The sequence below is a fragment of the Xenia sp. Carnegie-2017 genome, unplaced genomic scaffold, assembly GCF_021976095.1.
Source record: "Xenia sp. Carnegie-2017 unplaced genomic scaffold, XeniaSp_v1 HiC_scaffold_2, whole genome shotgun sequence".
NCBI lineage: Eukaryota > Metazoa > Cnidaria > Anthozoa > Malacalcyonacea > Xeniidae > Xenia > Xenia sp. Carnegie-2017.
In genome coordinates this window covers 4,675,941-4,687,377 of record NW_025813482.1, presented here as the reverse complement: position 1 = coordinate 4,687,377, position 11,437 = coordinate 4,675,941, and the positions used below count along the sequence as shown (strand labels likewise).

At 33.6% G+C, this 11,437-nt stretch overlaps 2 protein-coding genes across 3 annotated transcripts; one reads left to right on the top strand and one right to left on the bottom strand.

Moving 5' to 3' along the window:
* Positions 1-132: 132 nt before the first annotated feature.
* On the top strand, positions 133-7,631 carry LOC124440051 (phosphatidylinositol 5-phosphate 4-kinase type-2 alpha-like). 2 transcript variants are annotated; one of them, XM_046990376.1, is made up of 9 exons: positions 133-507; positions 575-672; positions 1,422-1,518; positions 3,309-3,458; positions 4,231-4,437; positions 5,503-5,616; positions 5,986-6,325; positions 6,576-6,670; positions 7,238-7,631. In XM_046990376.1, exons 1-9 carry the CDS (start codon positions 376-378, stop codon positions 7,313-7,315), a joined length of 1,311 nt encoding a protein of 436 aa, XP_046846332.1. In that variant the 5' UTR covers positions 133-375; the 3' UTR covers positions 7,316-7,631. The 2 variants fall into 2 exon arrangements, with proteins under 2 accessions (XP_046846332.1, XP_046846331.1); XM_046990375.1 differs by having other exon boundaries at positions 6,573-6,670.
* A 521-nt stretch (positions 7,632-8,152) lies between these two features.
* LOC124440052 (insulin-induced gene 2 protein-like) lies at positions 8,153-11,382 on the bottom strand. The gene is made up of 3 exons (XM_046990377.1): positions 10,924-11,382; positions 10,071-10,237; positions 8,153-9,034 (listed from the first exon to the last, which is right to left on the bottom strand). The coding sequence occupies exons 1-3, from the start codon at positions 11,287-11,289 to the stop codon at positions 8,887-8,889; spliced, it is 681 nt and encodes a 226-aa protein (XP_046846333.1). The 5' UTR covers positions 11,290-11,382; the 3' UTR covers positions 8,153-8,886.
* Between the last annotated feature and the right edge of the window lie 55 nt (positions 11,383-11,437).

The following is an 11,437-nucleotide window of genomic DNA, read 5'->3' as shown; positions in this document are numbered from 1 at the left end:
CTTAAACCACAATAATTTTGAAATGTGAGACTTGTGTAATAGAAAAAATACTAAGGTAAATGGTTTGAGCCCGGGAGTATCGTTACATGTTTGTAAATGTAGATCGTCCAGGTTGGTATAGTCCTGAGAACGACTGTTTTTGTTGTTGTTGACTGACGTTTCGACAACCTTAGCGGTAGTCATCTTCAGAGTCAAATGATAAGAAAAAATGCTAATTCTTTTCCCTAACAACGGCCAACGGTGCATGTACAAATGCAGTGCAGTACGTTGTGTCAGCGGCTGTTTATCAAAAATGTAAGAAAAAACAATGCAAATTGTGTCGCCCAATGGCTCGCAATAATATATGACCATTTATGACAGAATTCACGTAAAAGTATGGCATCTTCTGGAAAGGAACAGAATTTCAAAGTTAAGAATAAAAAGTTCAAAGCAAAAAGTCAAAAACTAAAGCTTTTTCGCTCAAATGAACCGCTTCATAGTGTGTTCATGTGGGGTATTAGTCACACAGTGAGTATATTCGATCTAGCCCGTAATCTGTGCATTTTCATAATTTAATGTACATTTTTATTTTTAGATTAATGAATTAAGCTTAGTCCAAGCGCCGCCAATGTTTTTACCCGAAGATTTTAAAGCTTACTCTAAAATTCGTGTGGATAACCATCTGTTCAACAGGTTCTACAATTGCTTTTGTTTTGCCGTTGTTCGTCCCTTATCCTTTGTCAAATTCATATCTTTGATGTCAAAACAATAACATATATGAAATACGAACTCCTTTAGTGGAATTTCCTTCATAATAATTCATACATTACATCATTTATTTGGTTTAAACAATGGTGTAGTCTGGCAGATAATTTTTGGGAAATTTTTATAAAATTCAGGGATAATTTGGACTTCTTTTTAGAAAAATAACCCTTATATCGAAAGCTTGAACTATGTATGAGCAAAACGAAGCTTGTGCGTGTAAATCACTCTCACCTGATAATTTGTCTATTATGCTGTAATTTTGGGCTACTCTTAGGAATTCATTTCAAACTAAAGCAAGTTTTCACCAGCACATTTCATGCAAACCATTATCCACATGTCCATTTTCATATATGGTTGTTTTTTTACTAGAAAATTGAAATCTTGTGCTCATTTTGTATGAAGTTTTATTTTAGTTAGTATAAGATAATGGCAATATAATATTTTAATTGATTTTGTACCATTTCACAACTTTTACGTTATTTCAAAATGCAAAGCTTCAATTTTAGTGAAAGCTGTCATAGCAGGAGGCTCTGAACAATAAATTTTACAACCAGCACTGTGATGTCTCATACAACTTAAATCAACAATATGTTATAGACATGCACATCATTTAAAACTACCCACTAAGTTGGATGACATTTTATGATTCCAAAATGGATTTAATTTTTTTTTCGCAGGGAAAAATTTCCTTCTCATTTTAAGTTCAAAGAGTATTGTCCCTTGGTTTTCAGAAAACTCCGCGAAGGCTTCAACATTGATGATCAAGCTTATGCAGTAAGCAGTTCATAAACAAAATACATTCCTTTTAAATTTTGTGCAAATCTTTTACATTTATTCAAGTATAGTTAGCATTGTGGATATGAATATTATATTTAAATTCAGATAATGTTTCATGGCATGGAAATCAAGCTCTTGTGAAGTTTTTGTCATGTCCTTGTTAATACTCAGGAAATAATCTAATTGGTTTTCAAAATTAATTCCTGACATAGTGGGCAAAACAATGGGCTTTGCATGTTACCCATGACACCCACGCCATTATAGCCTTTAATCTTTCTTGTATCATTTCCTGCACTTAAAGAGGTTCTTGTGAACTGTTTTCAAAAACATGGCAAATTTTTGCAAAGTTTTCAATTTAAAGAAGAATTGTTAAAAGTTTGTATGAAGTAGACATGCAGGAAGGATATATTTAGAGGATGCATGTGGTGGAAAAAAGATGTGAAAAAAGAAGTTAAAGAGAAAAATAAGGTTGCTCAATAAGTTTTTCAAAAATGGGAGATAGGCTAGCAAGTCCACATGCAGTAACATGAAGTATCAGGCATATACGTAGTTGAGAGTGTAACCCAACAAGATTTTTAAAATTGTGAAGTCAAAACACACTGATGGAGTAAGATGTCCAAGAGCAAGCAATAGTGAACTCAACTTACAAAAAAAGCCAAAGTGAATAAGTGGAAAGAATTATGATTAAGAAAGAGTAAACTGAGAAGGTGGAAGCAGACATGGTTGAAGGGCGGTGATTAGTATTAGTCAAAAAAACAAGTGAAGGATGAAGGAACACAAAAATGAAATCTCCAAATTAAGTTTTGAAATGATAGTCAAACTATCTGAGGCAAGTGGAGATATTGACATTGATGTGATCACATAGTTTGTTGGATAGAAGAGGATCTGAGTGGGTTCTTCAACAATTGTAGTACCAATTTTCAAAAAGGAAGGAGTTGCAATGGTATTTGAAGAAGCGAAGACTAGAGAAGAGGTAACAGAAAGAATATAGGTGGAGCTAGAAGTCTCCAAAGAGCTTGAAATGAAAGTTTGTTTGCTTCAAAGGATTTGCGTTGTCAGCATTTTTTGATATCGTGGTTTATGTGGTTACAGAAAATACAAGAAAGGGCTTAATCATTGGGTTATTGTTGGCTGATGACTTGGATGTGATAGGTGAGACGATGGAGGAAGAAGTTACCGAGAGTAAGGGGCTGAACATTAAATGACAAGTCTGAAAATAGAGAACCGGGGGTCTAATGGCTAATTTGGGACTGAAGGGAACATGGATTTAAATGTCAAAGGCGGTGCAGGCATTTGCATATGAAGGAAAAGAGTAAAGTTCTTAGGAAAGTATTAGAGTTAGAGGTGAAGCGCAAGAGAAAGCGAGGAGGACCAAAGAAGACGTTGAAGAAGCTAGTGAAGAGTTAGCTATAGCTAGACTTTGCTTGGAGAAAGAGGATGCTATAAATTGAACAAGAATAATTGTTGGAGTTTGTGACATTGCCAACAAAGTGGGGATGAATTCGGTGATTCGGTTTACTGGGAACAAACCTTTCGTTCAAAATTTGCCATGTTTTTGTGTCACGCTAGCCGTGTGTAAATATAATATATCTACCTCCATGCAGTTAATATAAAGGTCTGTGGTGACAGTATTCTGAACATGAGCATTTTTTTAAGTAACCTGTGCGTAAAGCGAGAAAGCGCTGGTATTTATTCATTGCATTTCACAGACGCAACTGTTTTATCGACTATTCAAAATTTGCATAAAATAACAATAAATGTGATCTAAGATATTTATTTTTCATTAGCGATCATTTTGCGTCCCGCTATCTCATCGTCCAACATCCGGTAGAAGTGGTGCCACGTTTCTAACTTCACGAAATAAGAAATTTATTGCTAAAACTATGTACAAAGAAGAAGTAGAAATGATGCATCAACTTTTACCAAAGTATTATCAGGTAAAAATCAAAATGTTGAACCAGTTATTTTTTAAACTACTTTTGCATTACTTTACTTGATTCATTGATGTTTGTTAAGTGTCAATTAGTAATACTTTTAATTAGTAATACTTTTAATTAGTAATACTTTTAATTAGTAATACTTTTAATTAGTAATACTTTTAATTAGTAATACTTTTAATTAGTAATACTTTTAATTAGTAATACTTTTAATTAGTAATACTTTTAATTAGTAATACTTCTAATTAGTAATACTTTTAATTAGTAATCAGTTAGGGGCAATCCGTAGTGAATATTTTGAAAGGGGGATTGAAATCAGTAGGTCGGAATACATTGAAGAAATTACAGTGAAAATTAAAAACACTTTACGAACACTCCTATTGGTGAAATTTTGGCTTCAAAATATTCCTTAGAAGTTTTAACCATCAGATTTATTGCTGTGGTGGTTTGAATTTAAAATGAGGTGCTGTAAGATATTCTAACATACTCCAAACAGATCCGCCACTGGTTGAGCTAAATGTTTTCGAGTCAAAGCATGTAATGTAATATACCCTTCTGTTTTTATTTTGTATTAAATAAAAATTTCGTAGTAATATTTTCATTGAAAATTATTGGAAGGAAGGGCGGCAGCTCTTTTTCTCATATACCACCCCATAGTCTGCTTTGGATTCCTTAAAAGAATTGAACAGTTCGACGAAAAAATTCTTTGTGTGATGAATGAAAGGTTGTTCTTTCAATATTCAGTTAGCAATTGTTATGTATCTCGTTATAGTTTATGGTTGAAAAAAATTCAAACAGTTTACTGCCTCATTATTTGGGAATGTATCGAGTTACTGTCGAAAATAAAGAAACGTATTTTGTTATCATGGAAAGCATATTTGGCAAACTAAAGATTCACAAAAAATACGATCTCAAAGGATCGACTGTCGACAGACAAGCTAAAACTAAAGAAAAAGAGAAAGAAAAATCAAGTAGGAAGGTAAGAATGTCTATTGACCATACAAATAACTTGGCTTATCAATGTTATCATTGTAAAAACTTTTAATTCAATTATTTGTTTCATCATTAAATGAGACATGGAAAACAGAAAGTCCTTGTTTGCCATGAAGCCTCCATGAATTTTTGCTAATCATGCATCAAACAGTAAATAAGAGAGTTAAAAGAATGAAAAATGTTTTAAACTTGTTTAAGGTTGCCTTAAATTTTATGTAAAAATGACCGAAACTGTTTGAAGCTTTGCAGTATCCTTGGATATTACAGTTTATTTTGCTTGAAGAATTCGTGCCGACTAAAAAAATTGAAAATCTAATAATCCCGTTCCGGCCATGCCTTTCGATAGCCCCAGACAGTTAAGCACTAGAGCGTCGTTCGGTGTGTCGAGTCAACTACGCATGCTCAGACGATATCTCTAAAAATATGTGACCAAATTTGCCAGTTGCTCCGAAGCCATGCAGGGTTTAATTATAGCCATGAACTCAGGAAGTTGGTTGTGTCAACTGCGCATCAAATAATTTTTTATCAACCTGGCCCGCCCCGAATGTCCAAAAGCAAACTAGCTAAAACACAATTAAAGACATTACACTGCCCACAAAAAGTCGCTTACATGTAAGCTGCGGACTGTGCGTGGTTTATTAAGAGTATAGCTTGTGGTAAGTTTTATTAGAATGTTTTTATTTACCACGAAGTCATTAGATGTTCACCTCTTGATACAATAATAAAAATTAGATGGGAGTTAAATGAAATCTATGAAATATTTTATGGTGTCTTTTAAACTTTGCACTATTTCTTGGATCTCTACTTAATTTTCAAGTCATAGATTTTTGCTAGCCATGTGTATCGTTATTTGCTGACCATTTTCAAAATCTTACAGACCGTTAGAGTTTCCCACTGTTTTCAAAATTCCATTGGTGCTCTGTGAGTAGGGTTTAAGATTATCTCACGAACGAATCACACTTTCAAGCTAATTCAATTTCAATGACCTACAATTCTAAATTAGGTAGTATTTATAACCTGAAGGTATGAAGTCTTTTGCCTTACACATCAGTTAGAAAGATCGACTACTTGGAAAGATCAAGATTTTTTAGCTGATGGGACTAAAATTTATGTGGGTGAAGAGGTGAAGAAAGATTTTATGGAAAAGTTAAAAGATGACGTCGATGTAAGTATATTTGTTTGGAATTTGATGTTAGTTGAAGATACAGAAATGAGTTTTTAAATTGTGACTCAATCTAAAATCATGGTTTCTTTTGTCGTACAGTGGATGAAAATCTTTTGTATTATTTTGATGTACATGCTTAAGTCAAATATGTATGTGCATCAAGTTTGAACTGACTTTTCACCAGCCATGACTAGGTTCGTTTCAATTGATTTCTACACAATGTTTTAAAATGAAAGTACGTACTTAATTTATTTACTACAATCATAAATATTTTCTATTATAATTCTAATTGAGCATACGTATTTTAAGCTCCTGCAAGCGCAACCACTCAATCTGAATACTTTAACTGGGTTAAATCTTTCTTTTAAGTTTTTGTGTAAACTGAAGATTATGGACTACAGTTTATTGGTTGGTATTCACGACTTTAATCGTGGAGATGAAGAATCTGATGTAGAAGATGGCTTCGACAGCCAGGATGAGAGCGACAATGATTCGCCTATCGATTATGACGCATCAGGAACTAATGAGTCAGCTTGTGATTCTCCTACTAGCTCCCCTCCAGGCACACCTCCTGCCACGCCACCTATCACACCCCCACCTTCCTGTCTTACACCGACTTCGCGCCCGCCTTTAAAAAGTCGAACAGTTAGTGAAGACAGTATCGAAGCTGATTTAGGGAGTGAATTTTACGCGATTCCATGTTGCAAACGTATGTTTATATTTTATTGAAAATTGGACATTTTTTGTAAGTTTTATTTTTAGCTATCAACTCTACCTCAGGACTTGTTTTACTTATCGCACACCCCCACACACACACCCTCAAACATACATACACCTTTAGTAGAGGAGCAAACGAGGTCAGGTGCAATATTTTTGGTATCTTTACGTCCCTCGCATAACTTTAGTACTCATTAACATATCGTTACAAGTATTTCCAATTTTTTCGTCATTGGCAGCAGATACAGAACAGTATTACATCGGTATTGTGGACGTCTTGACCTATTATGGCACCAAGAAGCGAACTGCACATGCAGCAAAGACTGTTAAGCATGGTGTAAGTATATGATCGTATTGCTGTATATTATAGCTTCTATGTTTATTCCATAAGCTACGATTCTTTCCCTGCATTCAATATTTAAATGGTGTCTCCACAAATCAATTACCGTTGAAGCTTAAATTCATTGGAGATGCGAGCAAATAGGACAAATAGAAAATTTTCAAAGATTAATCAAATATCAGACCCGTTTATTTTTACTAAAAAGAAAACAACACAATGGAATTTAGAATTCACGCTTTTACTATGCGGAAAAATTTCCCAATAAGAAAATTTATTTATAAAATAAGAATACTATTAACTGAATACTATTCCAGTTTTAATGTATTAATGTGGTTCACTGAGATAGAAATAATTGGCATTTCTCTCTATCAATGATGTGGCCATATATTGCAATGAGGTAAACTACGTACACGATAATGGTGGCGTTCTTATAGTACATTCTCTGTGATTGCATAATATTTGGCAATGTGTTTTGCTCGTTTTTCCAGTGAAACTATTCAACTTATGAAGACCAGATTAGATGTAAGATTTGTTTCATAAATTCATTATCATTTCTCATTTCAGGGCCAGGAGATATCAACTGTTAAACCTGAAGCTTATGGCAAGAGATTTCTGGATTTTGTTGACAAAGCTATAGAGTAATGATTAAATTGTGCACTGATATTTTACAACGACAAAGTGAGGAATGTTTGTTTTGCCAGGATTTTAATGTTTGCTTTGCCAGGATTTTTAAGTTTGCTTAAATTGACGAAACTGTAAGCATCATTGACTACAGAAGAACTATAGCGTCGAAGGGGCATTGGATGGCCTCGTGCCCACCAAACGACGATATGATGACACTCGTGCGTGAAAATGTGAAAAAAATATTGATAAATAAAATAAAAATTTATCGTATAGAACAGTTTTATTGTAGGTGAAAAGCACAATTTCTAATAAAGAATTGCTTATTATTTTGAAAGAAGTCTTGCTGCTGATGTTGGCTGACGTTTCAACATCTTTACTGAAATTTTAACACCAACATCGGTTTTTCACACTGTTTTCTCACAGCTGGCTGATATAAAATGAATGATTGATTTGCAAGTTCTCTTTTCATTGATTTAATTGAGCTCGGATCGATTTACACAGGCAAATACACACGTTTTATTTGTGCTATTTCATAATTAAGAGATAAAAGATACTGTGTTTGCGCAAGCTTATGCAAATCCCGAGGAGGCGCAAGCCCGAATCAGCGCATACGTTTTACTGTTGTCTTCAAAATGATTGGGTGATGGCAGTGCATTATATCTGTAATTACACTGCGAAAATTTTCAATTGTTACGAAAAAAAATTCTAATTGCACTGTAATTACCACAACCGGAATATAAAAAAACAGGTGAATAAAAACAAAACAGCAAGCACTTTCCTTTGGATGAAAGTTTGCAAAAATTGGGCCGCGCCACGAGGCTTTGCTCAAACGAAAGAAGAATACGTACGAAGGGAAAAAGTAGACGACATTTTCAAATACCTCAAGTCAAATTATTTACAAGTACTAGTGTTGTTTCTGACATGCATTTACAAGTTTTTTAAGCAATGAAAAAACACTATTTCGCAGACTGCAGTTCTCTAAAAAGTTGTACATAAGTCTATTGGTTATTGCACATGGAACTATTACGATACCTATACTAATTAGCGAGGTAATTAGCGAAGTAATTAGTAAACAATAGCCCAGCTATCATTCACCATTTTCTTTCTGAAGATCACTACGTCTTCACTGATGGTCTTCAGCGTATATCATTTGTAACTTTCATATGAATCTTCCTCCAAATAGAACAAATTTGCATAACATAACTTGTGCGCATTAAGCTCTACAAAACGTTTGCCAAAACATGCCACAAGTCTCAGATATGCTCAGTGGCAGATCTTAGTTAAGTCAAAATAAATAGTTGCCACTCATTCTTGCTCCAAGGCAACTTGATTGGTAAAGTTTTATTCCATAGAAATTCTTTACCAATAGCTTTGTTGACATTGAGCAAACTTGGCAGTTATAATTTATTTAGACTATCGTTGGACCTGCAACCGCATGTTTTCAAAATAGAGAAGGTGGAAATCTCAAATGCAGTAATGAATGTTTTCACTTTTTCAAAGTGATGATTAGACTTATGCATCAATGCAAATAAGTATTGAAATGTACGTGTATGTGTGACAATACCACAATAACATAATATTTTACAGTCCTAATCTGTATGAAGCTTGACTTTGGCAGGTACGTACTCAAGCATTGCCAACTGACGTCCAATCTTGCCAATGGCAATAACTGCAGAAAAGAACAAACATGGAACCCATAACTGGTTCACAAATGCTATTTTCTTTCTAAAAAATAAACTGAAAACAAGTCAGTTAGTAAGGCATCTCTATATATGTTGAGAACTATGAAAAGAACACAAGAAATACTAATCAATTCTATTCTTATGTTCACAGAATCTGCATTATGGACAAAACAAGCTAGACAAGTAAATTTATGAGTAGACCAAAAAGTTCTTTTTTCATACATTTGAGAACTAAATAAAAGTTCCTGCATTTACATAACTATATAGCACTATCCAGTGTGCGAATTAATGGTGTGCAATGTGCAATTTGCACATCATTTTAGCTAAAATGAAAACAATTGCACATCACTTTTTCAAACGATGTGCAAAAATCAGTGGTTTTAACAAAAAACACTGTAGTAAATCATATGAATTTGTTCAAGTTTGAAAATATTAATGTAGCAATTAGCGCTGTATAATAATTAATGTAATATCGCTTTGATTATGCCTATTAAGAAACACTTTTGTGAAAAAATTGCACATCGTTTTTTCTCAAGTAATTCGCACACTGGCACTATCATGTTGCAACATATGAAAACAACCAAAAGTTGTTCGGGCAGGAGGTGCAAGGCCTCTTGTGGAGAGAAATTCTAAAATGGTATGTATTACTAACTGTGAACAATTAATACAACAGTTATGGAGGCTATGAAATTGTACAGTAGAACTAAGTAAAAGTACAACTTCCCAATTCAAAGGAAAGTTGTACTTTTAGGCAATTACATATTTTATAATTAGTACCACCATTTGTAATTGAGTTTTATCATGTGCATTTTCATTGAAATGTTAAAATTAAATGTATTACTTAACGTGCATTCATTAAAAAAAACCAAATAAGGTAATAACACTTTCATTATGCAAGGTTCACTCATCTATAAGTCTAAAAATGCACAATAGCCCCAAGCCCTAGCAACTTTAGCTAGGAAAACAATGCACCCCCTAGGAGAATCCGCAGCCTTCTTGTCAAAAGAGCATTAATCCACCCCTAGGTTAGGGTCAAACAAAATTGACCTTACAGGTTCAAATTTATCTTCCAAAAACTAATCGAATTTTACCTAAATAAACTGTAAGAACCAAGATGCCAAACACTAATTGTAGAAAATACTGAAACAAGGAAAGCCAGACCAAAGCCATTTGTTGATCGATCAAAATACCACCAAAGAAAAATGGAGAAAACAGCAGCAGTGACAAACAAGTGTAATTCACTTTTAAATCTTAATTTCTAATATCACTATTAAGGATAATAAAGTATTATATCTAACCATATTCATTCATAAAAATTAATGTGGTCAAATGAAATCAGGTCAGAAAATGGCATCACAATTTTATGAAAGTTTGATACATTAAATATGTATGTCTGACTATTCAAAGGTTTTTATAAAATAGCAAAATAACACAATGTAAAGTGTCTGTTAGTCAATAACAACCTGTGTAGACTAATGTTCATGAATTTAAGTCAAAATTATGTTATTTTTAGATGATTTGCACTTCAAAATTCATAACTTACAAGCCTTACAAGCAACTTCATTGGTGAAATTGTATTCTTTAGAACTTCAAAATAATTACAATTTATGAGCATTTTAAATATTGGGCTTTGCTGATGCATTGTTACATGAAATTATGAATATTATGTGGTTAATTTTTATTAAAATATTTATCTTGCTAACTAAATCACTCTCAAATATATCTAAAAAAAAGCAAAACCTCCACTATACCCTTGGCAAAACAGAAAGCAGATTATCATTTGCCTTCATTTGTCAAAAATATTTGAAAAAAGCAGTTGAAAACTGTAGATATAAACTATCAGGAATTACAGAAGATGAAACAATTAAAATGTAGCTTAGTCTAGCTGCTAACTACACAACAACAGATTACTACTCAAAAACTATCAATACACAAAAAAGATACGACAGCAGCATGGATTATCCCAAAAAATAAAACTTCACAGCGCACAACGCTTGACCATTCATTTCTGAGATGATGAGGCTGACCAAATCTCATGTCCGTACAGGGATACATCATTCCAACTATTGATGATGCTAGACCACAAGAAGGTGCAAACCACCATAGCGTTGAATACAAGCGCTCAACAAGCTCGCGTTCAAACACAACTTTACGTCGAAGTTCAGGCAAAATTAACATGACATTTAGAACACAGGAAATTAAAAGTCCAAAGATAAACAAGCAGAATGCACGAATAAAAAAATTCAAGGTCGCAGGGCGACACACACTATTTACAAACAGTGGGAAAGACTTTTTCATTTTCAACACCATCCAACTGTACTTTTTCTTAAATGAAACAGTTTTCCATCAAAATCTACGACAAATGTCTGTGTCCTAGCCTTGGATCCTAGCCTAGATTCTCTCAAAATCGTGTTGCAAAACAAGTTTATAAATTAAAATATTCCTGATCTTGATGTCG

What these genes read in the sequence shown, in the direction of transcription:
- LOC124440051 (XM_046990375.1), top strand. Translation starts at nt 376, where the DNA reads ATGGCATCTTCTGGAAAGGAACAGAATTTCAAAGTTAAGAATAAAAAG. An exon ending in TGTGGGGTATTAGTCACACA is followed by an intron (nt 508 to 574) that starts GTGAGTATATTC and finishes TTTTATTTTTAG; the next exon opens with ATTAATGAATTAAGCTTAGT. An exon ending in CAAAGACTGTTAAGCATGGT is followed by an intron (nt 6,671 to 7,237) that starts GTAAGTATATGA and finishes TTCTCATTTCAG; the next exon opens with GGCCAGGAGATATCAACTGT.
- LOC124440052 (XM_046990377.1), bottom strand. Translation starts at nt 11,289, where the DNA reads ATGGTGTTGAAAATGAAAAAGTCTTTCCCACTGTTTGTAAATAGTGTG. An exon ending in GGATAATCCATGCTGCTGTC is followed by an intron (nt 10,238 to 10,923) that starts GTATCTTTTTTG and finishes TAGTGATATTAG; the next exon opens with AAATTAAGATTTAAAAGTGA. An exon ending in GGTTCTTACAGTTTATTTAG is followed by an intron (nt 9,035 to 10,070) that starts GTAAAATTCGAT and finishes ACTTGTTTTCAG; the next exon opens with TTTATTTTTTAGAAAGAAAA.